The sequence below is a fragment of the Cricetulus griseus genome, chromosome 5, assembly GCF_003668045.3.
Source record: "Cricetulus griseus strain 17A/GY chromosome 5, alternate assembly CriGri-PICRH-1.0, whole genome shotgun sequence".
NCBI classification, from domain to species: Eukaryota; Metazoa; Chordata; class Mammalia; order Rodentia; family Cricetidae; genus Cricetulus; species Cricetulus griseus.
In genome coordinates this window covers 85,938,155-85,964,047 of record NC_048598.1, presented here as the reverse complement: position 1 = coordinate 85,964,047, position 25,893 = coordinate 85,938,155, and the positions used below count along the sequence as shown (strand labels likewise).

The 25,893-nt window shown below is 40.9% G+C and overlaps 1 protein-coding gene across 6 annotated transcripts in view; it reads left to right on the top strand.

The window, feature by feature from the left end:
- The window catches only part of Thada (THADA armadillo repeat containing), a 293,342-nt gene that overhangs the window by 144,948 nt on the left and 122,501 nt on the right, over window positions 1–25,893 (top strand). For all 6 annotated transcript variants that reach the window (XM_027417930.2, XM_027417926.2, XM_027417928.2 and 3 more), the window contains one exon: window positions 18,655–18,823. In XM_027417930.2, coding sequence (XP_027273731.1) covers window positions 18,655–18,823 — 169 coding nt within the window. The remainder of the gene's footprint in view (window positions 1–18,654; window positions 18,824–25,893) is intronic.

Genomic DNA, 25,893 nt, shown 5'->3' with positions numbered 1-25,893 from the left:
TAAACTTTGGTTCTGAATACTTAGCCAAGAGGTTGCCTGACAATAGAATGGCATTTATATCTGAGGCCAAGGGCCAGCTGAATCTAAAATAAAACTACCTGGTAAATATACTTGACAGCATTGATCCATGCATTTAAAAATGCCTGGACTGGGTGTGGTGACACGTGCATTGTGTCCCAGCACTGGGTACTCAAAGGTAGGTGAATCTCTGAGTTTGATGTCAGCCTAAACTACACAGTAAGTTCCAGGCTAGGTAGAGCAACATAGTGAGGTGGCTAAATGGATAAATTTTATATTTTGTGTATTTCACCATAACAATAATGCCTGCTTCTATAGGATTCTAGTACTTTGACATAGTAGGAAATACAGATGATAGGACTGCTTGGTGTGCCTTAATTTGAATGTAATTACTATTGCATATAAGGAATTGGCTAGCCTTTTAAGAACTACAGGGCCATGAATATTGAACACTTTAAGGAACCCAAGAAGTAAGAGCTTTTTGCTGCTATCACAATAGGTATATGGGGAAGCTTAGAATTGGAGGATCCTGTTTTGTCTTTAAAAGTAGCTACCATGATTTAAACTGTCCTACAGAAAAACCAGGGGAGAGAAGTAAATTCTCTCAAATGTACTGTATCTTCCTGGCTTGAAGAGCAGTGTCCACTGCTCTGATTTTGGAATAGTGGCAATGGCATGCTTTGTGATTAGTATCATTAGTTAAATTAACCACCTGGCAACTATTGAGTGGCTAAACAGACATTTCTTTTCTATCAGTGAATGGAATTTGAATCTGACCTAATGTTGTCTTGCTAGGTCCTGTCTTTGTTAATAAGTCAACTGCAAACTGGCTCAACCAGCCCTCTCAGCTTCGATAGCACCAAGAGCTTCTGAGCACAACACTGCTGTGGTTCTCAGACCCTATAAACATGCTATCTGATGATACAACTACAATATGAGTTTTAGGAAGGGAGGAAGGGGTAGAGGAATATACTCATATTTTAAATAATGAAATGATTGTTCTTTTCAACCTTAAAAAACTCTTTTTTTTTTTTTTTTTGAGTTAGGGTCTCACTATGTAGCCTTGTTGGCCTTGAACCACCAGGCCTGGCATAAACCTTATATTTTAAACTGTAGCTGAGAGATACCTCTTGTATCCTCCATCCCTGTCATCGTTTGACAGCAACCATGAGATGGTCACTGGGATGTCAATAGTAGCTTTCCTATATTTAAGTTTAATATTTTTCAAAGAGGCTAGACATGAGAAATAAGGTCTGATCTTCTCATGGGTAAGAATGAAGAGGGGAAATGTTTTGTTTTGTTTTTGATGCAGGGTCTTCCTATAGCCCAGGCTGGCCTGAAACTGGCTCTGTATTCAAGTGGACTAAGTGACCTAGAACTTGCAAGATTCCTCCTGCCTCCACTCACTGAGTGCTGGGATTATAGGTGTGTACCACTGCATAGGCTCAAAAATATATTCTATATGAAACAAAGACTTTGCTAGAGATAGTGTGGTTGTTTAAGACAGTCTGGTATAAATGATTTTTTAAAAGTGGATTCCTCTGCTTTCTTTTTGAGTAATGGTTTTGTCAGGATAACTATGGGGATAGTAAATGAAGTGTGTTCAAGTATACGAGGGAGTGAGGGAAGAGCATCTCCGTACCTTGTACGAGCTGCTGATGCAGATTAAATATGAGTGATGCCAAATTCTGCCAGCAAATGTAGCCAAAGCTGTAGAGATCTATTGATGAGATCATGAAAATGAGTGGAAGCCATCAGGTTGTTTTGTTTTCTTTTGAAATGTTATATTTATTAGGCATTTGTACCCAAAGCTAAGCAGTATTGGGTTTCACAGTAGTTTGTTTTTAATCTGGGGTTAAAGGTTATGTTTTTGGGAGAATTGAAGGATGACTTGAACTTGCTACACTATTTTTATTTATTTTTGATAAACAAAGAGGAAAGCTAGCAAATAAATGATACTGCATTGAAGCTGCTTTTATTAATTGATCTGTAGTGGAAATAAAGATTGACATTTAAGAAATTTCTTATTTGTTGTTTCATTCATTGTATGTATTCTGTGAAGACTTATTTTTGCTACTTATGCTTAGAGTAGAAAATATGTCTTTATTGAAACTAGAGGTGGGAATTAGCAGGGATGTGTGTGCATGCCTGTATGCCTCTATGGGCTTAGAAACATGGATATTTTGGAGGTTATGGCCAGTATTCTTTATTGACATGTCCCTATCTTAAAACACAATCACCATGAAATTAATGTATTAAACCAAGGTCACAGTGAGGAAAGGGCTTGTGGGTAATAGGATGCCCTGATAATTAGCAGTATCCCAATTAAGTACTACAACGCTTCAGTGATGAAGGGATGCAGTGTTCTTCTGAACAAAGAACCCCCACTGAGATTGTACACTTGTAACACTAGTATACTTTTTATTGATGCCAGGCCATGCACATGTGCAATCAATTTTGTTTCATCTTTCAACTTTGCAAGGAAATCTGCATTGTGTATTCATTTAGAATGTATTAATAGGATGCTGGTCTGGGTTCTATTTTCCCATATTTTAGGATGATTTGAATTATTAGGAACTGAAAATTGTTTTTTCACTATGGTACAAGTTGAGTTTTTGAATGTTTCACTCAAGGTTCAGAGAAACATCTGTTTTACCTTAATAGTCACATGGAAAATTATCCAAACTACTGATGAGTTTATTATAGCTGTCCTAACAAAGTCGACAACTCTTAATTGAATAGTTTTATAACATGTATTTAAAAGTAACACTTTAATTGATTTGTATAATTATTATTCAGTTCTGAGATTGTAAAAAATACCTTAGATACTGTAGGGTGACATGTAACTATAATGCCAGTATTGGGAGATTAAGACAGGTCGTTCACAAGTTTGAGGCTAAGACAAGTTTAAGACCCTGTCTCAGAAACCAAATACTCAGAGCTGAGGCACACTTGCTCTGCAGTTGGGACAGGCTGGAGAGTAAAGCTAGACAGTCTAACTTTGAGCCTTCGAAGGTCTGTTCCCTTTCTTGGTGAATTTGGGCAGTTGATGTTGCTGAGCTCCTTCTCTGTGAAGACTGAGAACATAATCCTCGTTCTTGATTGTTAGCCTTTAATGTTGATTTTATTTTTTTAAGTGATCACAAGTAAAAGTTACTTCTGGTCCAAAAGTTAGAAAATTGACTGGGCTTGTTTAATCTGGGAGGGAAAAAAAAAAAAACAAGTAGGAGAAGGGAAGACAAGACAGGATTATAATGTCACTTTTCTAATGTATATGAGAAGATATTCTTTTTTTTTCTTGCTTGTTTGTTATTTTAGAGTTGTAGTATGTAACTGGCTGTCCTGGAACTAACCCAGAATGATCTGGAACTAGCAGAAATCTGCCTGCCTCTGCCTACTAAATGTTGGGATTAAAGGCTATTGAAAAGATATTATTTAAAACCAACTTAAGATCTGACTGATGTAAACTACACATGTTCAAAGTATGAATTTGATAAGTTTGTATGCCTTAAAGCTACCACTACTATAAAGATAGTGCACATGTCTGTCATCCTTTGGAACCCTTACCCAACACCCCTCCTGCGAACATGTCAGTGGCTGCTTTGTTCTCTGTCACTGTAGATTAATTTACACTCTCTAGAATTTTATAAAATGGGAAGTATACTACATACATTCTATTTTATCTGACATTTCACCTTCATATTTTGAGATTCAGCCATGTTGTTATGTATAGTAAACTGGATTCTCTTATACTGATCCACCAGTTTGTTTACTTCTTTAACTGTCAATAGACATTTGTTTTATATAAAAATTTAGCTCTTTCAGATAAGTTGCTAAGAACTTTCATTCATGCACATGTCTTTGTATAGATATTCGCTTTCGTTTCCCTAGATTAAATACATGGAGTGAGATGGGAGGGTGGTGTGGTTGCTTTAGCATTTTAAGAAACTGAAAACTTGTTTTCCATAGTTCCTGAACCATTTCACATTCCACCAGCCAAGTATAAGAGTGGTCAGGCACACACCTCACATACCCAGGTTTTTGTTTTTGTTTGTTTTCTTTGCTTTTTAAGATCTATTTCTTTTATTCCATATATATGAGTGTTTTCCCAGCTTGTATGTATCATATCACATGTATGCCTAGACTAGAAGGGATAGATTCCAAGGACTGGAGTTACAGATGATTGCAAGCTGTCATGTTAGCACTGAAAACCCAATCAGGGTCCTCTGCAAGAGCAGACAGTGCTCTTAACCACTGAGCCATCTCTCTAGCCTCAGTAAGCTCAGCCATTTTCATTTAGTATTTCTACTGAGTGTGTAGTGGTAGATAATTATTATTGAATATATTAATAATTCATATTATACTCAGTAGTGTTTACTCATCCTGTTGACATTGTGTTACACAAACACATTTTCATACCACTTTGTAATGTACTTTGAATTTCCCAAATAACTGGACATGTTGAGCATCTTCACATGTATGCACTTCCTGTCTCCTTTGCTGAAGTGTCTGTTCAGAGCTTGACTCGGTTTTTTATTAAGCTGTTTGTCTTCTTCTAACTAAACTCTGGGCACTAGTTTTTTAGGCATAAATAAATTTATTTCCCTGGCATGTAGAACCAGAAAAACAAAATTTAATTGCTGCAAAAGAGTAATTATACCAAAGGAAGTATTTTTTGACTGTTGCACTACTGTAGTGTAAGTATGGGTTTGGGTGCAAACAAAAACAATGTAAAGCTTTTCCTGGGATGTTTATAAAGAGCTAGTAGTCCGTTAATGATACTATAGGTCTGTTGGGATGTGACTCAGTTTACTTAATTCAGAAAGACATTTTCCTGGAGATGAGTCTGTTGCTCACATTTCAATATTCTTTCCTATTTTGTACTATTTTTCTAGGCCAAAATAGTGCAGCTTTTTGGAACTTTTCAAGCCTTTCTATGTAGTTGGTTTTTAAAGATTCATTCTTCATGATTTCAGTTTGAATTGTTGCTAGGAAATAAAAGGGAGGTTATTTGGGGGCATTAATTAGCTTTAGCAAAAAACAAAGTGCAGTCTCTGCAGGACAATAATCATATTAAGAGAATGCTCCAGTTGCTTCCAGCAGGAGTACCAGCCTGTAGTTGGTATTGTCAGGCAGATTCATTTAGCTCTCTGTACAGACAAAATAATTACCAGATTCTAGAGAACCTAGATGAGTAAAGGTCATGGAGTTGTGGCCTTGGGAACAGTGAAGTGTGCTTTAATGACAGGATTCCAATAGAGTTAATGAAGGGCTTTCCTGTGTAGAAAACACTGGTCATTTGTTTCCAACTCTGACAGAGGCCCAAACTAAAGAAAATGGCTCTGACTGTAGAAAGATTGAGTGTGGTTAGGGTTAGGCATAAAAATTTTATTATCAGCATCAATATTGTTATGAGATTAAGCAATGGAACAAGTCAAAACAGATCCTAAAGATATGTTAAGATTTAAAAAACAAAAAGATAGTAATCCAACTGGAATGTTTAAATGCCCACTGATTTATAGGAATTTTTTATTGGAGGGAACTTTAGAAATTATTTCTAATATTCTTTTACAGATAATAAGGATGTGAGGGGACATTATATAACTTTCCTGGGTCCCCATAACTTCCCCAAATTAATATCTGTACCAACTAGTACAGATATTAATATTTTAACTTGCATGTTTCAATTATCATCCAAAGAAGCCTTGTAGTTGTTTCTCTTCACTAAAATAGTCACTTAAATGTGTGTGTATTGTCTTTTTCTTGAGCCCTTAAAGTTCTGCTAATGTACGAACTTGTGTGCATCCATACTTGCCACTTTATAAAGGTTAATTTTTTCTATTCTTGAGCCTTTTGAAAATATGTTTATGTACATGAATGAATACAGTACTTTGAATGGCTAGATGATTTGATCTGAGGTGATTAATGATGACAGAGGACAGCAGGGGACATTGCCACATCCTGTGTGTAACCTGTCCCATTTTGATATATGATCTTTATAAACCACTGGTTACCGGCTTGGGCTACAAAGTCTATAGATTGGTGAGCGACTTGGGTCAAAGTCCTGTGACTAATTTGCTTTCCTTAAGGGGAGTGCATTATAAAGCTTTAGGCTTGTTTTTAACACTAGTTTGAAGGGAAGGAAATATATTTAGTCTGCCAGTTTATTGTGAATGAGATCTACAAATGTGAGTTCCAGCCATTGGAATTAGTGGGATAAATGGCTTCTTAAGGATTCCACGCCCATGATCACAACAGGAGGAAACTGGCACAAGGCATTTTATTTGGTTGTGGTTATATTTATTTGGTAACTCATTGTTCTGTACATGTTCCCACTAGTCTGTCTATAGTGAAAAACACATATATTCACATAGAGCTGTTTGAAGGCTTATCTGGATACTAAAAATAGGACAGGGGGCTGGGGAGATGGCTTAGTCAGTACAGTGCTGGCTGCCACATGAGCTTGAGGAGCTGGGTCTGATCCTGGGCGTTGCCATGTGCCACTGTGATCCTGGTGCTGAGAGAGAGAGAGAGAGAGAGAGAGAGAGAGAGAGAGAGAGAGAGAGAGAGAGAGAGAGAGAGAGAGAGAGAGAGAGAGAACCTAGATTACCTGCCTGCCTCCAGTCTTTTGCTTTCCTTGGATTTCTGCATAGGTGTTGAACTCTTTCAGAAACATAACAAATTCTTGTCCTAAGGGAAATTAATCAAGCTGTTTACATTCAGAAATAATTAACTGTCATTGTATGGACCACTCAGCTCACAAGTTTCATTAATTTTATTAGTTTGGTGTAAAAGGATTTTTAGTTTCAGACTGAGTTTTAAGTCATTACAACTAGGCTTATTAATCAAAATAGGAACTATCACGATCACAAAAGACAGTATGTTTGCTTATCCTATAGCATCAAAATCTTGGCTTCAGGATCTGATGAGCTCTTGGAAAGCACTTTTTGCATCCTGCTGGCTATGAAAGTGTAAAAAGTTGTTGAGATGCTTGAAGAAGTGGTGGTTGGTTGGCAAGAAGTCAGATGAATATGGTAGATGAGGCAAAACTTGTAGCCAATTTATTCTATCTTTGAAGCACTGGTATTGTATGTGGTCAGGGGTGGTTGTAGAAGAATCGGGCCCTTTCTGTGGACCATGCTGGCTGCAATAGTCCTCTACTCTTTGACATACTTCCCAATGTAGGGGTTTCACTGGGATGCAGCATGCTATTGTGGACCAGACTGCCCATCAGTGATCATGACCTTTTCTGTGCATGTTTTGCTTGTTTAAGCGCTTTGAATAACATCGTAGGCCATCCACAGGGCTGGATGTCACTGGTTGTCATATACATTCCACTTTTCACTTTTCATCACAGATTCATTGTTCTTGTACAAAATAACAGCATTACTCTATTTCTTTCTAATTTTTGGCCAGCTCATATAGCATTCACTTCCTGAGATCTTACATTTCCAATTTCTTTCTAATGCCAGACAAATATTGGATGATCTGTAGCACGAATAATAAAAACCCAGAGCCAGATATTGGGGTTAATGCTGAAGATCAGAGAAGCAAAGCGGCCAGCCACTAGCTCTTACCTCTACTTCAGATCAATGGGTGATCCTGTCTCTGTGAATCCTCAGACTGCATTCTGTCTCCACCAAACCTCAGACTCCCTTATATTCCTCTCTGATGCTGGGTTTAAAGGCATGTCATCCCAAGTGCCAGGATCAAAGGTGTGAGCTCTGTTTCTCTTTTAGACTGATTCACTGTCATGTAGCCCAGGTTGGCCTCAAACTCACAGAGATCCATCTGCCTCTGTCTTCCAAATGCTGGGATTAAGGGTGTGGCCACCATTGCATGTCCTCTGTGGCTAACTAGTGGCTTAGCTCTGCACTCTGATCTTCAGGCAAGCTTTATTAGATCATAAACAAAATATCACCACAATGGTCCATGTTGAGTTCTTTGACAATTTTTCATGTAGTTGTGAATCAGCTTCCATGATTGCAGCATGTTCCTTATCTTTAAGGCTCTCATTCCTTTGCAGAATTTCTAGAACCATCACTCACTGTCCCTTAGCAGTTTCTAGGCTAAGTTTGCTGTTGACAATGAGAGTTGTTTCTACTACTTTACTATTATTTTTAATTCTAATAAGAAAACCACTCAAATTTGCTTTTTGTCTAACATTTTTCCACACTATAAAATAAACATAAAACAAATATAAATTAATAAGTTATTGGTTTTAAAAATCAAGAAATGTACATTAAAATGATGTATAAGGACAGTTATTAAGAATGTATTTCTGTGTCACCCAGCAAATTTTAACACTGTAAAATTGACAATCACTTTTTTGTTTCTTTTTTGAGACAGGGTTTCTCTGTAGCTTTGGAGCCTGCCCTGGAACTTGCTCTGTAGACTAGGCTGGTCTCAAACTCATAGAGATCGGCCTGCCTCTGTCTCAAGTACTGGGATTAAAGGCGTGCCACAATCACTTTTGTACTTACCTAATAATATCTTTTCAGATACTAATAATAGGCACTCAAAAAGTTAAGTTGGTCAAAAGAAGTTTATTTGGCACATTGTATGTCTTGATGGTCTTGGACCAGATCTAGGGTACTTTGGATATTAGGATTGTTTTATTGTGTTAATTTGCCAGTAGAGAGCAATTAGGTTTCGGAATATTTGAAATCTTACTCTTCTTTTGAAATAGGAACAAACACAGCTCTTTCTAAACCTTCTCCCAGGTACATGTTACGGTTAAAAAGAAAAGGGTGAACTCTTAGTGGCTTTCCATAGTTTCTTTAATGGTTCCCTCTGTGACCTGAAAAGTCATTCACTATGAACACGAAACCTCTCTACAAGATTGATGGTTCAAATTCCAAGTATATTCAATTGCTTTGAGAGCAGTCTTTCAGGAAGTATCATACCAAAAGGAGAGCCAGCCTGTTTAGCTGACTTCTACACCTGTCCACTACCTGCAGGAAAGGGAGACTCCCCGAGCTCAGGTGCTGTGTTCAGAATCCCAACCAAAGAGTCTAAGGGTACCCTTCTTTTACTCCCCCATAGAGACAGCAGGGAGTCAGGAAGGGCTTGATTCAGTTAGCAGAAGCTGCACCCTCCGCTCCTGCAGACTCACCCCAGCCCATGAGCCTCCAAGTGAGCTGGAAATGCTTTTCCAGCTGGTGTGGGTGGAGACACCAGACCAAGCTACAGCTCCTTGCTCTAGGTTGGATGTAAACCCCAGAAGGACTGGCAGGGGAAATGGTTCCTGTTAGCTCTTTATATATTTACAGCCCTTCATTTTCATTTTTGGTAAAGACTGAAATTAGTTTTCCTTAAATCTCTAGTGTGGCGTCTCCTTTGTCTTTGTGTGGGCATCACTGTAAAGCCTTCTTCCTAAGCTGGGAAAGAGTTATTACTAAGGGAGACTGTCTTCAGTATTCCAGAGAAAAATCTCCTTCCCAGCTGTCTAAAACACTTAGGTGGAATCTCAAAAATTTTGTTTCAAATAACACTTATTATTGGCAAAAAGGTGATGAACCATTTAAATGAAATTTTAGATGAAATATGGAGATTATATTTCATATGTATTTTGATAAGAGCAAGGAATAGGGGATTGACATTTGAATGCCATGCATCCATTCATTATGAATTAATTGCAATTCCAAATAGTGAAAATGCACTGTTCAAGAGCTTTTTGGACATAGCTACCACACTATTTACCTTCTATTCTTATTTTTGGGAAATCTATTCCTTTATTGCCCGGCACTGAAAGGAATGATATTCATGCAAGCAGCCATTACCATTACCTCGGTGGTCCTGTGTCCTTGCCTCATGGTGTGGCTGGTGCTGCTGAAGGGATGTGCAGCTGCCATTTTAACTTAAAATTGGCAGCCCAGGGCATTCGAGGTTGGGTAAAGACTAGTAAGTGAGCCCCAGAATGTAGGGACTGCAGAATCACTTCTAAGGCCCAGGCGTGTGTCTGTGTTGGCCTGGTCCCAAGTGGTCACTTTACATTTCTATTGGTGACTTATTAGGTATCAGTGTTTCTTCTTAAGATTTTGATGTATCAATCTCAGTTAATGTGCGTAGATCCACCCAGTAAATAAAATTAAACTCAACATTTTACCTTCAGACACATTTTTTGTTTTGTTTTGTTCATCAGACCTGACAGTGTGTATGTTTTAGCTTTGCAAGTATCTACTGTTCTTATTCCTCTCTCATTAACCCAAAGGAAGGATTATTTTTTCAGTTTAACTCCAAATGTCTTGTCTGTTTATATTTGATATATTTGAATGGAGAAACTCACGATGATCTGAACCGAGGGCTTATGTAAGTACAGCTGTTATGTTGTAGCTACCAGTGTGAATGGGCAAGAGAAAGAGAAAGAGCCAGTTAAGATCAAGCAAAGAATTTGATAACTTTGACCATCACCGAACTCTGAGAATGTAAAAGGTGCCTTTCAAAAAATGTCTACATTTTCAAACTTACTAGATACTGTATTCTCTCTCTCTCTCTCTCTCTCTCTCTCTCTCTCTCTCTCTCTCTCTCTCTCCTTCTCTCTCTTTCTCTCTCTTTCCCTCTCTCTATCTCTGCATGCACATGTACCTACTCTGAAGGCAAGATTTGGAACAACATGTAAGAGAAAGCAAAAATCCTTGGTATAATAGCAGTGGAGTGAACAGAACATGAATTGGAGCCCTGGGCCTGGAGAATAAAGTGTGAGAGCAGTGTCAGTTGGCCCAGAGAATCTTAAGCATCCCTTTCTCCTTTTTGCTTATTTGCATGGAGAGTGAAGGGTGGGCCTCTGTGAGCACATGGAGTATGCTTGCTATCTGCAAGGCTCTGTTTCCTGTTTCCTGCTGAGACAGACGACACTGGAAAGAAGAGAGAATATGCTTGTTCATAGAGGCTTTAAGTCCTAGTGATTGTACCTATTAGAGTGTAATAGCTGACCACTTTCCGTGTGGTAGGCACTGTGCTTTATGTTTGTATCTCACTTAAGTTCACAGGTAAATAAAAACTTACCCTAAGACCCACACTAGTACGTGATAGTACTTGACTCTACATTGAGGTATGCTAGATTCCAGAACATGTTCTTAACTCCCGTCTTGCATGCTCTCAATGTCATTTCAGTGTCATAGACAAGAAGATAGTGGCCAGGGGTTGCCATGGGAAGGGTAAATGCCATGCATCCCCTGTGCTGACACAGATTAAACAAACTTTTCTTAACAACATTTTGTTGTTCCTTGTCCTCAACAACTATCAAAATAAACCTGCAAGTGTATATTTGCTTAGTGCTTATATGTATGTGTGCATACACATGTACATATATGTAAATGTAACTGTAATCCAACTTCCTTCTTACAGACTTTCCACTAGAAGAGTATGAAATTACATTGGTTATTGCTTTATGATGAATGTCATCTAATTAAAATACACTTTATAAATTGCCATATTTAGCAATTGCATTGCTTTAAAATTTTTTAAGTTACATTTATTTATTTGGTGTGGGGGGGGTTGGGTACATGCATGACTCAGCACATGTATGGAAGTCAGAGGATAAGTTGTGGAAGTTGGCTCTCTCCTTCCACCGTGCACATCTCAGGGATCAAGCCTTGGAACTCTCCTTGTTGAGTAGGCTGGCTCTGCATGGTGATCTGCCTGCCTCTTCCTCCCAGTTATTGTGTTAAAAGCATGTACTAGCATGCCCAGTAAACATGTGTTGCTTTCTGGTTGTATGGGCTTAGGAAGTACCTAAAGTGGGGTATGGAAAGCAGAACATTTTGGAACTTTTCCCACTCTCGATTCTTTCCCCCACATAGATGCCAGATTCCTTTGGGAAATCACCATTTGCAGAAGGTCAGGAGCAGAAGGCAGGCCATTCTTTACTGTAAGGTTGCTGCTAATTGAAAACTAAATATCTAAGCCATGTCAGAGTTATTTGTATTTGAAAGGAAACATTTATATACAAGAACCCTTTGGTAACATAAAACACTAAACCACATAGTGTGGGTTGGGCCTGGGTGGAGGACAGACTGGGAAGCCTCAGAAAGTGGCTGTGCAAAGTGAAGTCATTTGCTAATTAGATTGCAAAGCATTTTCAGAGTATTTTCTTTTCTTTGTTGAATGAAGCTTTCTGCCCCCATGGGCCAAAACAAACATTTTACTGTGTTTGCCAATTACAGATTAAACATTTAATCATTTTAAAGGAAAAATAAGTGAGAAAATAGGTGAGTTGTCAGAGCCTAGTTAAAAGTCCAGAAGGAATTCACTGGCTGCCTGGTGTAGTCTTGACTGTCTTCCCTCCATGTGCCACCTGATGGCACTTCTCCAGACTGTATCAGGCCCACTGTGTTTTTCACTCATCCTCTGCTTTCTCCCCACCTCTGTCAACCTCTGTGGGCAATGGAGTGTGTAGATGTGTAAGTTAAAGGGCAGTTTTGTGTGTGCATGCATGTGTGTGTATGTGTGTGTGTAAAAGTTAGAGGACAGCTTTGTGTGTGTGCACATGTGGGCAGTGGTGTATGTGCGTGTGTGTGTGTGTGTGTGTGTGTGTGTGTGTGTGTGTGTGTGTGTGTGTATGTGTTTAGAGGGCAGCTTTGTGAACTTGGCTCTCTTTACATGAGCTCCAGGCATCAAACGAAAATTACCAGGTATGTGCGGTAAGTACCTTAAGTAAGCTATCTATCTGACTCCAGAAATCTTATCTATTTTTATTCTCATATTAAGGTACACTGTGGTGGTACTTCTGAAATATTAGAAACATTTCTTCCTGTGACTGCCCCCTGCAGTAGACTATATGCAAATCCTTATAACACTTTTTGCTTTGGGGGAAAATTAAGAGTCCATCTCTTTGCCAAGTAGAACCTACTATCTTCTGCTCTTTATGCCTCGGCATCTAAGACAGCTCTGAAATTGGGTTGCTTTTGTAAATGGGTGACATATGAATAGAGAATCCTAGCAAAGTATTTCCTAAGCTTGACATATTGGGCTTCTCTTACAATCTGTGTTGTCTTTGAAAGCTTTCAGCTTCACAATCTCACTCACCAAGATAGTTGTGACTTCTCAGGAGCTAAGTGTTTACAAGGTTGAGAGGCCTTAGATGCCCTGCCTTCCCAGTGCTCTATTAACATCACAAAATACTGCTTGTCCATGGCTGTCCCTTGCCTTTATTCTTTGGATGTGAGTCAGCGAAGTGGTGAGTTCCTTCGTAACAGGAACTTTGTACCAAGCTATTTGTGTTGCTCCTTGTTGTGGCCCAACCCATCAGTTCTGTAGCCTTAATGTCCAGTTATTCATCAGCACTGAAGTCAAACAGACACATTCACCTGTCCTTTGAGCTTTTCTACCCATGCTTTATATACTGCTGCTCTTGGCTAGGACAGTCTTTTGTTTTTCTTGGCCAACTAGAATCATTCTTTTCTGACTTAGCCTTTCTCTTCTCATTGCTTGTAAGAGCAAGATCACCTGTCCATCATTTTCCTGTACTGCCTTGGATTTGCTCATCGTTTCAAATGTGCATCTCACCTTTCCAACCAGCATACAGGCTGCTCAGAGACAGGCACGCCATTCATGGCACTTTCCACACCACTGTCAGCTCTTCATATATGTCCAGTTAATGTCTGGTCAGCATTGAGGAATAAGCCATTTTTCTGCTATCTTCTGTTATCTTTTTCCCCCTGTGATAGAATTGCATATGCCAGTGATATTTTTAACAAAAGCAATGTGACCTGTGAAATTAACCCAGATACAAAGAAAAACATCATTTGAATAAGGAAAGAATAAGAACAATTGTTAGACCCCCCGGAAAACTCAGGTATCCGGGGTCCCAGGCCACGTTCTCAGTCACTCCAATCACCAGGCGGATTCAAGAGCTTGATGCAAACTGCACGAGGCTTTATTGTAATTTAACTAGCTAACCCCATGTTAGCTCGGGTCTTTCACCCACCTGCCATGGCGGATGGCTAGCAAAAGACGGCTCCTAGGGCCTCCCAAGAGATCTTATAGGACAGCGTAAGGCGAGTGTCTAGGGGTACTCACAGGCTCACGATTGGTGTGCCTCCAGGCTTGGAGGGCTTGCTCTGTGTTGATTGGTCAACTGGTTGTTATGGCCCATAGGCCCTCCCAGGGTGGTTGCTATACTTTGTGTGTCATTGCTATGCGCTTGTCTGTAAAGCACACCCAGGGTTGTAAAGCATAGCGCCACCAGCTAACTTCTGATTGGTTCCTTGTCACAAGGCAGGCTCTGACTTTCTAGTGTCTAGGACAAGGTCATAGAAGCACGTGTTTGGCCATTATGGCTGCCAAAAGGGAAGCTGGTCCCTTCATTCCCCCATTTTCTTTTTTTGGAAATTCCAATCATGGAATTGCTGTCTCTCTAGCGCCCCCATCAGGGAGTGAGAGATATTGGCATCCCCATGCAAGGGAGTCCCTTCCTGACTTAGCATTTTAACCAGGGAAAATGGGCGTCGAATTCTTTTCCAAACTGCTTCCTGCTGACTTTGGGATGAAGTTAGGGACCCCAGATGGTTGAAATGCTAGTCAAAAGCAAAAAAAGGAATTTAGGCAATGGGGAATCCATCAGGGGCTTTTGGTAGACTCTGTTGCAGAGACAGGGGTTGTCCACATCAGCTGGACTGGTTCACATCCACAGCAAGTCCATGGCTCGCAGTCTACTTAGAACAGCCTGTAGTCAGCAACTGATACTCAGATGTCTGCCAGAAGCAGAAACCTGTTTAAGACATGTTTAAACTAGGAACAGAGGTTAAAACTTATTTACTGAAGCCCACAGTACAGAAAAAGCAGATATCTGGATATCTGTTCAAACAGCAGGAACATATTTATAACTTTGAATCCTAGCAAAAACTACAGATTTGGGCTATAAGCATGTACATTTTTCTTCTGTCCAGAGAGCCAGGTATGGACTGGAAAGAGGTGCCTTTGGCCTGATGAAAAGCCCTTTAAGTTTGTATTTAGATGACAACCAAAATAAACTTAAAAACCTTGAGCTTGTGCCTGAACAGTAGATAGTCACTATTTTATCAGCTAACATACTGACTAGTCTATAGTGGATCTGACTGGCTGATGCTGTCAAGCTGACAACCAGTAATATTTCAGAGATCTGAGAAGGGTATATTTTATCCGAATCTACTAAAAAGTGACAGAAGCCAGTTAAAAGCCAGTCCATATACAGTTAGCCAAACCCAAGTTTCTCCATTACCATTGGAGACAGCTGTCTCAAAGAACAGCAATCTTCGCCAGGCCTATAAGGTGAGAGGTTTTTTTCCCTCTCTGTGGAAGAGGGACATGGAAAAGACTGACCTTGTTTTGTCTAGGCAAAGGGGGTGCAATCAATTTTCCAGTGTCCAGCAGCTTTGTCCACAGTCTCAGCTAGGTCCTGGTAGGTGGCACATCTGAGCATCTCGCTCACTGGTCCAGGTGCAGGAACTGAGGTGCCTCAAAATCTTCTTTGGAGACTTTGGGTCACTGTCAGGATCTGGCAGTCTGTCTGACATTATAAACTTTAAAGATAACAACTTAAATGCCATATTCTGAAGATCTCTGAAGCATTAGAGGTCTGTTTGTCTGTTTTAGTTACTTGCCGTAAGCACACAAGAAGCATACAGGTGGCTAGGTAAGGTCTTATTTCTGTAATTAATTTTCAGCCTGACTGTAACTGGTTTTAACTTAGTAAAATATTTGAAACTTAGCACAGCTGAATTTAAGACTGCATAGGGTTACCTTATAGTCCTTAAACAGTACCTACATGTACATATTTTAGCTGCTTGCTCAAATGAGACAGGGTTTTTTGGTGACTTTGGAGCCTGTCCTGGAATTCGATTTGGCGGACCAGGCAGGCCTTGAACTCATAAAGATCCATCCGCCTCTGCCTCCCGAGTGGTGGGATTAAAGGCGTGTGCCACCAATGTTCTAAACTTAAAGGTGTGTGCCACCTACACCCTGAACTTAAAGGCGTGTGCCATCTACGCCCTAAACTTAACTTCTGAAAACATAAACTATAACATCTTATAATAGATTAGCAGCTTTTATAAAACAAGAACTTTATATTGTCAGGCTTGGCTTAAAAATGATTCTAAATTGAAGCTCTTTAAGTACAAACATTAATAAAAACAAACATTTTTAAAAAACTGGTTTTAAAAAGAAATTTAAATTCCCTTAAAGTCTTTTTGTAATATATAGAAGCGTTAACATTTTAAATCTTAATTGAAAAACTTGTTTCTAAGATGGTACCTCTAATTTCCATGTGGTTACCTTTAGTCAAGATGGCGGTTTAAGTATCCTTTTTTTAACTTTAGCAAAATGGCTACCAGTCAGCCATGTCACCAGTTTGCCATGTGGCTGGTTACAAAATGGCCGTAACTTGCACCCTTTGCTTAACTGCTTGTAAAAGAACTTAGGTTTATACCAGGAAACAGAACATTTTAAAACAAGTATACATAAATTACTTGAGAAATAAACAGGACTTTTTAAAAACAGAATTAGCTTAATATGGTTAAAATTTTAATTTATATTACCTTTTTTAAAATTTACTACTTGTAGACATGAGAAACCATAGCACAGTTTACATTTTTTTTCTTTTTAACAGCCTTTTCTGACCTTTGACAACTTGCTTTAACTCTCTATAACCTTTTTTATATACTTTTAGTTCATTTCTCTGACTTTCTTAGACATTCTTAGACAAATTTCCTTTTTTCCTTTCCCTCTTTATTGTTTAAGTCTCCTACATTTTTCCTCATTCTTAGTCAACATAAAAATTTTTATCAAAGTCCCTTTTACAGTTTTTAATAACTTTAAGGCCGTTTTTTGTTTTTTTTGTTTTGTTTTGTTTTTGTTTTTTTTAAGAAGTCCAGATCAGGCCAGATAAGTTCATACATCCCAGCTCCATGTGCTCAAGGCAGAGAGACCTGGGGTGGGGGTGCTGCTGGTAACCCCAGACCCTCGGCCAATGCAGGGGTGGGAAAAAGACCCCCGAGGCCCCCCTGCATACCATGTGTGTGGAGCACAGAAAGACGGGCAGCCAGGCAGATAGCGGCCTTGCAGCCATGTTCCCTCAGAGCAGGGAAACACCCTCGGCAGGCAGGACGGCAGCTGGGGCAGAAACAGCCCCACTTGGCAAGCCTCACAGACCCGCAGGTGGGGATAGAAAGGGGATGGCGTGGTGGATCCTGAATTGAAAACCAATGATGATAACACAGAATAGACAGGAAAGAACAGACGCCAACCCAATCCGTTGGCGCCGCTTGTAAGGCAATGGCGCCGGGAAGACGGGTGGCAGAACCCAGCGGCTAAATCATCGCTAACTGAGGAGGATCCAAGTCCTTGGCCTCAGTTTGTACCTCCTGGGTGTCCTCAGCGCAGCAGTCTGTCCTCTGGGCATCTGCCGATCACAGTTGAGGTGGCGCCACGTGCTCAGAGCATCAAGAAAAGACCCCTGACCCATGCATGCCATGTGCGTGGGCAGTAGGGACAGAAAGAGATGCTTAACAAACACACAACACAAATATGAAACGTGGACAGACATTAGACAGCACAAACCGCGGCAAAGAAATGGTGCCCCAAACTAAAATTACAAACAACCCTTGAACTTTCGTCCAGGCCGGAACCAAGGGTTCCAGAAATACGTCTATTTCTGGGCCAGCATGTCTGCTTACCCTATGGTTCAATTCAAATAACCCTCAGACTTTCGTCCAGGGTGGGACTTCAGGGTCTCGAAATACGTCTGTTTCCCCCTGAGGTCCGAATTCCAAATACCAGTACAAATTACAAATACAAATTACAAATTCTGCGCAGGCTCAGATCAAATTCAAGTCATGGCACCAAACCAACAAAACAGCAAATTTAAATTCAAGTCATGGCACCAACCAACAAAACAGCAAGAGACATAACAAGCAAACATATAACATTGAACATATAAGTTTCGAGCTCGAATCATCTTACCTCCAAGATCGAATCCACTCAGGTGAAGGGTGGTCGCAAATCGCGGACGAGCCCCCAAATGTTAGACCCCTGGAAAACTCAGGTATCCAGGGTCCCAGGCCACGTTCTCGGTCACTCCAATCACCAGGCGGATTCAAGAGCTTGATGCAAACTGCACGAGGCTTTATTGTAATTTAACTAGCTAACCCCATGTTAGCTCGGGTCTTTCACCCACCCGCCATGGCGGATGGCTAGCAAAAGACGGCTCCTAGGGCCTCCCAAGAGATCTTATAGGACAGCGTAAGGCGAGTGTCTAGGGGTACTCACAGGCTCACGATTGGTGTGCCTCCAGGCTTGGAGGGCTTGCCCTGTGTTGATTGGTCAACTGGTTGTTATGGTCCATAGGCCCTCCCAGGGTGGTTGCTATACTATGTGTGTCATTGCTATGCGCTTGTCTGTAAAGCACACCCAGGGTTGTAAAGCATAGCGCCACCAGCTAACTTCTGATTGGTTCCTTGTCACAAGGCAGGCATCTGACTTTCTAGTGTCTAGGACAAGGTCATAGAAGCACGTGTTCAGCCATTATGGCTGCCAAAAGGGAAGCTGGTCGCTTCACAATCATTTGGAATGAGGTGCTGATCTTGTTTTAAAAAAATACACATGTACAAAGAATGTGGAAACACACATTAATGCTATTATGTTTTTCTTTCTCCCCAGGTGTGGTCGCTCTCCTATCTACCGCTCCCGTGAAATGGCAGCTCGTGCATTGGTACCCTTCATTACCATAGACCAAATACCAAGCACCCTCCACGCTCTTCTAGACTCACTCCCCAACAGCACTGACCAATGTTTCCGACAAAACCATATACATGGGACACTTCTACAGGTAAGTAGAGTGACTCTGTGTGACTTCAGAACAACACAAAATGAACTTTGGGTTCTAGCAGGTGAAGACTTCTTATTTCTACTTCTTAGTTACCAGCTCTCTCCCAAATATGATTTCATACACTGATTGGGAGGATTATCCTGTGCATTAGATTCCGCAACATGCTTTTCCATAAAGTATGCCTGAAGAACATTATGGGCCACTCATTGTTCAAGGCTGTGATGGTTTGCATGAGGAATGCCCCCCTATTGTGTAGGGTATTAGAATGCTTGGTCCTCCATTGGTGACACTGGATTGATTAGTCTTGTTGGAGGAAGTGTGTCACTGATGGGAGGCTTTGAGAGTTAAAAGACTCACACTGTTTATAGTTTGCACTCTGCTTCTTGCTTGTGGTTTAAGATGTAAATCCTCAGCCTCCTGCTCCTACCACCATGATGTCACTCTGCCATCAAGGTTCTTAACTCGCTGGAACTGTTAGCCCAAATAGACTCTTCTATAAGTAGCCTTGGTCATAGTATTTTATCACAGCAGTGAAAAACTAAGCCATCTTGCTGGCTCTTGTTTTAAGTAAATATAGAAGTTTGTTGTTCTTTGTACTTAATGAGAAGTCATTGCAGTTTCCAGTTTAAAACCCTAACCTGGGAACAGGTAGTAAAATCCTTTATTCACATGGCTGTTGTGAATGCTCACCTGGGCTGGATGGGAACAGATTTAAATTCAGGACTTGTTACTAGATTATAAGCAGAGTGAGAGTTGGCCTTGAGATCCCAGGGCATATTGGCAGCACGTGAAATGGTTCACAGTATGGGATTCTAGAGAGGGACTACCTGGTTCTGCATTAGGTATCCACTCTAAACTACCTGCACATCTGCGTCTTTGTTCTGAAATCAAAGACTAAATCAGTTAGTGCATATAAAGTGCTTATGTACCTGGTCTATAATGATATGTACAGATGGTTATTATCACAGTTTTAATGAGCCTGCCCTATGGTGAAAACTAATTCCCTGTAGGTGAAATGACAGGTACATCTGTGTTCTGACTTTGTTCCTTGGTTGTTTATATATTCAGTAAAGATTTTACTGAATGCCTACTACATACTGTTGTGTCATAGTCAGAACAGTGATTAAGTCATTCCTGGCCTGAACAGCATAAAGATCAGAAAATAGGTCAACCCAATGTAGCCTGCTAAGTGCTGGGTGCAGGGCCATCAGACTTAGTTGGAGAAATCGTGGCAAGCATTACAAAGCAGGTGACAGTTAAACAGAGGCTAAAAGTATTTAATCAGCCATGGTGAAGAAATCTTTTGTGCAGAAAGAATATTACAGAATAACGTAGACAAGAAGCAGCATGCCTGGGGCGACAGCTTTGGGCTAGATGGAAACTCCACTTCAGGGGTTCTCAGGACTTAACACACTTGAAATAATAGAAGGTCCCAAGCGGGTTTTACCTTTCAGTATTTAATTCAACACTAAACTGAGGTAATATCAAGACATAGGAACCCAAAGCACTTACTCCTTTATCACCAGGGAAGACATCCTCACATCCCTTGTAGACCCCAGCAAATTCATGAGCACATAATTAAGAAAAAGTAGAGGATACTGTTTTCTGAGTGTCTTTTGAAAGTAGTTTGATTATACGGGCCTCCTTAGAAGAGTGTACCCACACAGACACACACACACACACACACACACACACACACACACACACAGAGTCTCAAAGTGCACCTCAGATCATCTGCTCCATGTTGTGTATATTACAGGGTTTTGTGGTTTCTTTTGTTGGGAGCGAGATGCATTTGAGGGCAGGGGTTCATGCCCCAGCACCCAGGCGGCAGTCAGGGGACAGACACCTCAGATGCCAATCCTCACTTTCCTCCTTGTTTGAAAAGAATCTCTTGTTTTTCTGCTTTGTACACCAGGTGCTGGCCCACAAATTTGCAGGGCTTATTTCCTTCTTCACCATGGTCTGTGCCTCTGGATTTTACCTGGGACTGTATTCAAATCAGGTCCTTGAATTTGTGTGGGGGCACTTTTACCCACCAAACCATCTTTCCAGTCTCATGTGATTCTTATTACTACACCTCTGGTCCTCACTTCATCCCTTTGTTAAAGAGAGGCATGAGTTATCTTAGCCTTGGAGACAGGCCATATCGACCCAGAGATCATCATTGGCTTAGTCAAACAAGTTAGATCTATTGGGCCCCAACTCTGCTTCTGTTTCAAAGGAAACAGACTAGTGACAAGGAAAGTAGCAAAAGAGAATCTTGAAAGTGTACACTGTAGGGAGTCCTATGGAATGTCCAAAGCATCAAAGGTTGTAGCCATAGGCTGGAGAGTTCTTGCAGAAGTATTATTGAGGGAGCCGCTTCTCCTTTCTTTCTCCACTTGCACCAATGGGCCTCTTTAACTATCTGCCTCCTCCCTCATGGCAGCCCCTGGCTGTTGGACCAGTCTGCCCAGCAGCCAGACATGATCTTCCCCTCTGAATATGCCTTTCATATTCTCAGGCTCATTTTGTTGACTGTCATGTGAAACTCTGGAAAGACAAAAAGTCCCCAACTCTGGGCTTGTACTGTTATTCCTCTTGTTCCTAAGTGTTGATGAAAGGCTTATGGGGGGTGAGGGACATAGCTGGGTCCTGGGCATTTACTGTGCTGGACTAACAGACTCCTGTATTTGTCAAGGTTTATTTCTCTCTGGCTGAGAAGAAATCAGCCATGGGTGCTGTCTTCTCATCTGTCTGGACTGTTGACAGTGTCTCTTCAAGGAGAACATCTAAGGGGTTAAGTTGGAGAGGAATCTTGAGCTTGTAGGTTCTTCTACACATAAAGCTATCTTTGAAACCAGCAAATACTTGCACTTGGAAAAGAGCTGTTAGGGACTAAGAGGAGTGATACTCTCCATGGGACCTTCAGAGCCAGCTAAGTAAATACAAAACTGTTAGTTTTTCAAGAGCAGGAAATCATTTTGTAATCAGAAAACAAATTCTTTCACAGAACATTTTCTTGAATTATACATTTTGACTTCTTTGAAGATGTTTGCATAAACATATCAAATCTCAGAGTATTTCTTCAGTATACCTTAAAAACAAAAAATGTGCTGATCCCCGGGTTTCTGAGACCAGGAAGGTTTCAAATTATAGGGCATGCAGAATAAGAATGTGTGGGTACATTTCCCAATCATTTCAAAACCAGGGGTTCAGAATGGCGGTGCTGAAGTATAAGGAAATGGGGACATTAGGGAAGGTGAGATTGTACAGCAGGTTCAAAGGGCTCAGAGTACATGACATTAAATCTCAATAAAGGCCAGATAAGAACCATGGACATTACCTCATTTGGGAGCAACACTGGCAGGGTCACCCGTCTTTTAAGTAGAATTAACTGTCTGTTTTTATTGCCAAAATTCCTCATGTTCAGCACTTAGTGTTATTACTAGGTTACTTATCACCCCTAAGAAGTTGCAGCACTGTTCAGAAAGTTCACTTGTTAAGACAGAGGAAAGGCTTGTTCCGATTCCTGTGTATTTAGCTAACATGTTGATGTTCCATAAAGAAACCTTCAACATCTGAGGGAGAGTTTGAGTGTTGGCTTTGTTTGCCCACCATGTCTTTTGCTCATTTTTCTGATGGTATAATATAAAAGATGAGCCTTTCTCTGATTGTTTAAAGCTGGGTAATATAGCTCGTTGGAAAGTAAGAAAACCATTTGTGTATTTATCTGAATATTCTCGGCAAGTTTTTTTCTTCAGTCTAAATAGTAACTCAAGTGCCATTCATCCCTTGGTGTGAGAGCACAAACTGCATTTCCTAACAACTGAAACCAACTCATTTCTTTCTGTTTTACCAACAAGAACATGTCAAACACTCCTGTGTTTGTTTGTTTGTTTGGATGGATGGTTGGTTTTCTTCAGTTTGGTGACTTGATTTCTCTACTTTGAGAATTCCCAGATTGAAAAAGTCTTCTTTCCTATCCATGGAACTCAGTGACTGTGCTGCCTATGTGGGTGTTGCAACATACTAACCAGAGATGGGCTTCTGGTGGCCTAGGTGGATGACTTAGTTTCCCATGAAAGGAAAAGCAACATTTAGAGCATTTGTGATTTTATTGTGTTCTTAGCAAGCCTACAGAGTAGCAAGACTTTGTTCATCCCTCCCCACTAGCTCCCTTCTGCCCAGCTGACTTAACCCGGAATGGTGACTTGTACGGAGGCACAGAGGTAGTCAACAGTAGAGATGTGCCTAACTCCAAAGCCCGCGTTCTTTCTCTTTATAACGTGCTTCCTGTCTGATAGTTGACGATAGTTTTACTTGTTACTGGGTGGTTGGTCTCCTGGAATTCAGTGGAAGCAAAGTGAGACCACCTGGGCTTTAGAGATGGGTGGGGGGTCGTAAAACCTGGAGAAGATACAGTGGAAAAGATGCATCGTACCTTCTCTCAATCCACTCATCTCTTTACTTTTTCTCCCAGACTGTTCCTAAGTCACAGTAGCCACACCCTCTCTCATCCTGATACCTTGGACTTGAGCAGCAGCAGGAATGATGGATTTAACTGGAGGGTGGGGTACGAGGAACTGGTGAAGACCGAGTTTAGTAAAGCAAACACAGCATGCCTGTGCTGTTTTAGGTGCTGCCAGAGTTCCAGGAGTAGTTTGCCCCTGGGGCTCTTCCCTCCCAACATAGGGAACTCTAGGTCTAAAGTCAGTGAGCTCCCTGTGGGCAGGGATGGAGGATGCAGTGAAGATGAGGTGGAAGACGGACAACCGGGTGGCTGTGGACATGAAAGAAGACATGAATGAGGCCCTGGCTGCTTGAGGCAGGATCTCCACACAGATGAGAACAGTAAAGCGGGACTGTGGCAAAGGCAGCGTGAGGACTGAAAAGGAGGAGGATCCTGGAATCACTGTCTTGAAAAGAAATGTAGGAACCTGGAAATCAATAAAGGTGGACGTACCAAGTTAGCTAACTGTGTGAAGCAGCTGCTCTTTCCCCAGTGCTTTCCCCAAGCAAAAGAAGGAAGTAAGAAATCCAGAACAGAAACAGCCTTTCACTGACGTCATTGCATCGGTACTTATAATTAGATATAATTTAAGAGTTGTTTCCATCTTTTAGAAGAATACCCATGTAGATAGTCTGTGCTTTAATATCTTTCTCATGTTTCTCAATGGTACAACATTGTGAGACCTAAAATGTTCAAGTTGTCTAGAAATGGAATAGTACTTGGGGGATCTTATTGGTGACCTGTGTCTGTTGTTGTTTATTTTATGCTCAGAAAATACAATTTCAGATGCAAAAGCAAAAGCAAAAGCATGCAGTGATGCTGATGTTTTAAGTGGATGACTTGTCAGTTTTCAGGCTGAGTCCAACTTCACTGAAACACATCTGTGACTGGCAGTCAGTGTGTCCTCCCTTGTGAGCACATGTGCTCCTATGAGAGGAGCTCATCCAAGGTGGCAGAGACATTCCCAGTCCAGCAGGGCTGGGCAGAGTTGGGCCCATGTGGTGGCTGCACACACCTCAGGGTCTCTGCTGCACCTGTAGTTCTCAGAGCCCACGAGTGAGCAGAGGGCTGGACATCCGTGGTCGCCTGCAGCTGTGAGTGTAGCATCTGTCTTAACCTGGGGGCAAAAGGATGATTATTGTCCATTGCCTTGATGGGAAAAGCACTGTGTGCCACTGGTCTCTTTTTAAAAAGTTGAAGAAAGCCCCGGGCCTTGTTAAAACTTACATTTGGCAATGTGTGGCTTTCTGGATATAAGCCCAGAAAAGTCATTTTTAATTAAAATGCTACTTCCAGAGATAAATTAATCCTTCCCTTATAAACATTCAAAAATTTTTATGTGGTATATGTTACTTAGAGGGCCTTTTCCACGTGTTGGGAGCTATCTCCCAGCTGCCAGGTTCCAGAGCACTGGCTGTCACACATGGTCGTTTTCCCCCAGCAATGCCCTCCTCTGGCTTTGTGATTCACTGAAGGAAGGCCCAGTGCAAGTCAAGGGTATGTGGAATTTACAGGATGGACACTTTATGTTTCCTCAGGTGTTTTTTTTACTGTTTGGGATTAGAATGGCTCCAGGAACACTGAAAAATAGAAAGTATACCTACATTTCTGAGTTTGCTTTGTATGATACATCTACTGGATGGGTTAGTGATTACTGAGTACCTACAGAGGTCCTTCTGGAATCTGTATGTAATTCCTGTCCTACTGATGATAAAACAAGAGGGTGAAAGAGAGATGTCCCCCAAGTTATACAAGTATAAACGGTAGCAAGTAGGTCAAGGATTCAGTTCTAGGCTCATGTGAAGCCTTTGAGTCGTGCTCTTCACTTATGGTATTAGACGGCACTACGCTACACGAACTCTACTCTGTTAAACTGTTTTATATATGTATATATTACATGCATTGTCATTGTCATATTATACTGTATTATAGAGCACTACTTCTGTGGATGAGGAAAAGAATATTCTCACCTTGGGAAATTGACATTGGCTGTTGATTAACACTAGCTTTGTCTCAAGAAATGCATCAGAGAAAAGAGGGATCCTTGCTCAGGAACCTTAGCTCTCAGGGATGAGGATGTGGCCATGTTGGCAGAATGTTTTCCTCGTGAGTCCAGAGCCCTTGAATGCAACCCCCAGCACTGAATAAACCTACAAACCCAGCACACAGAAGCTAGAGACAGGAGGATCAGAAGTTCAGGGTCATCTTAGCTACATAGTGAGTTCAAAACCAACATGGCTTTTTGAGACCCTGTCTCAAAATCCAACAAACACAGAAAGATCAGCTTTCATGGAGCTAATATTCTGACAGCAGAGGACTTGGGGGAGAGACAATAACAAATAATAGCATGATACTGTAATTTATAGTCAATATAGTGGGTAAATGATGTAGTCTCTTGGAAGCTCTTAATTGTTGTGACCCATAAAAGCAAATAGACTAGAGGAGCTGGAGTAAGGAGGAGAGGAAGGCACATGGAAGCATTAAATAAAGGGTCAGAATAGTTATTGTTGAAATGTTTGAGGTGGGGCCAGGCGGGGGTCGTACGAGAAAGTAAACCCCTTTTCTCGTCAGTTGC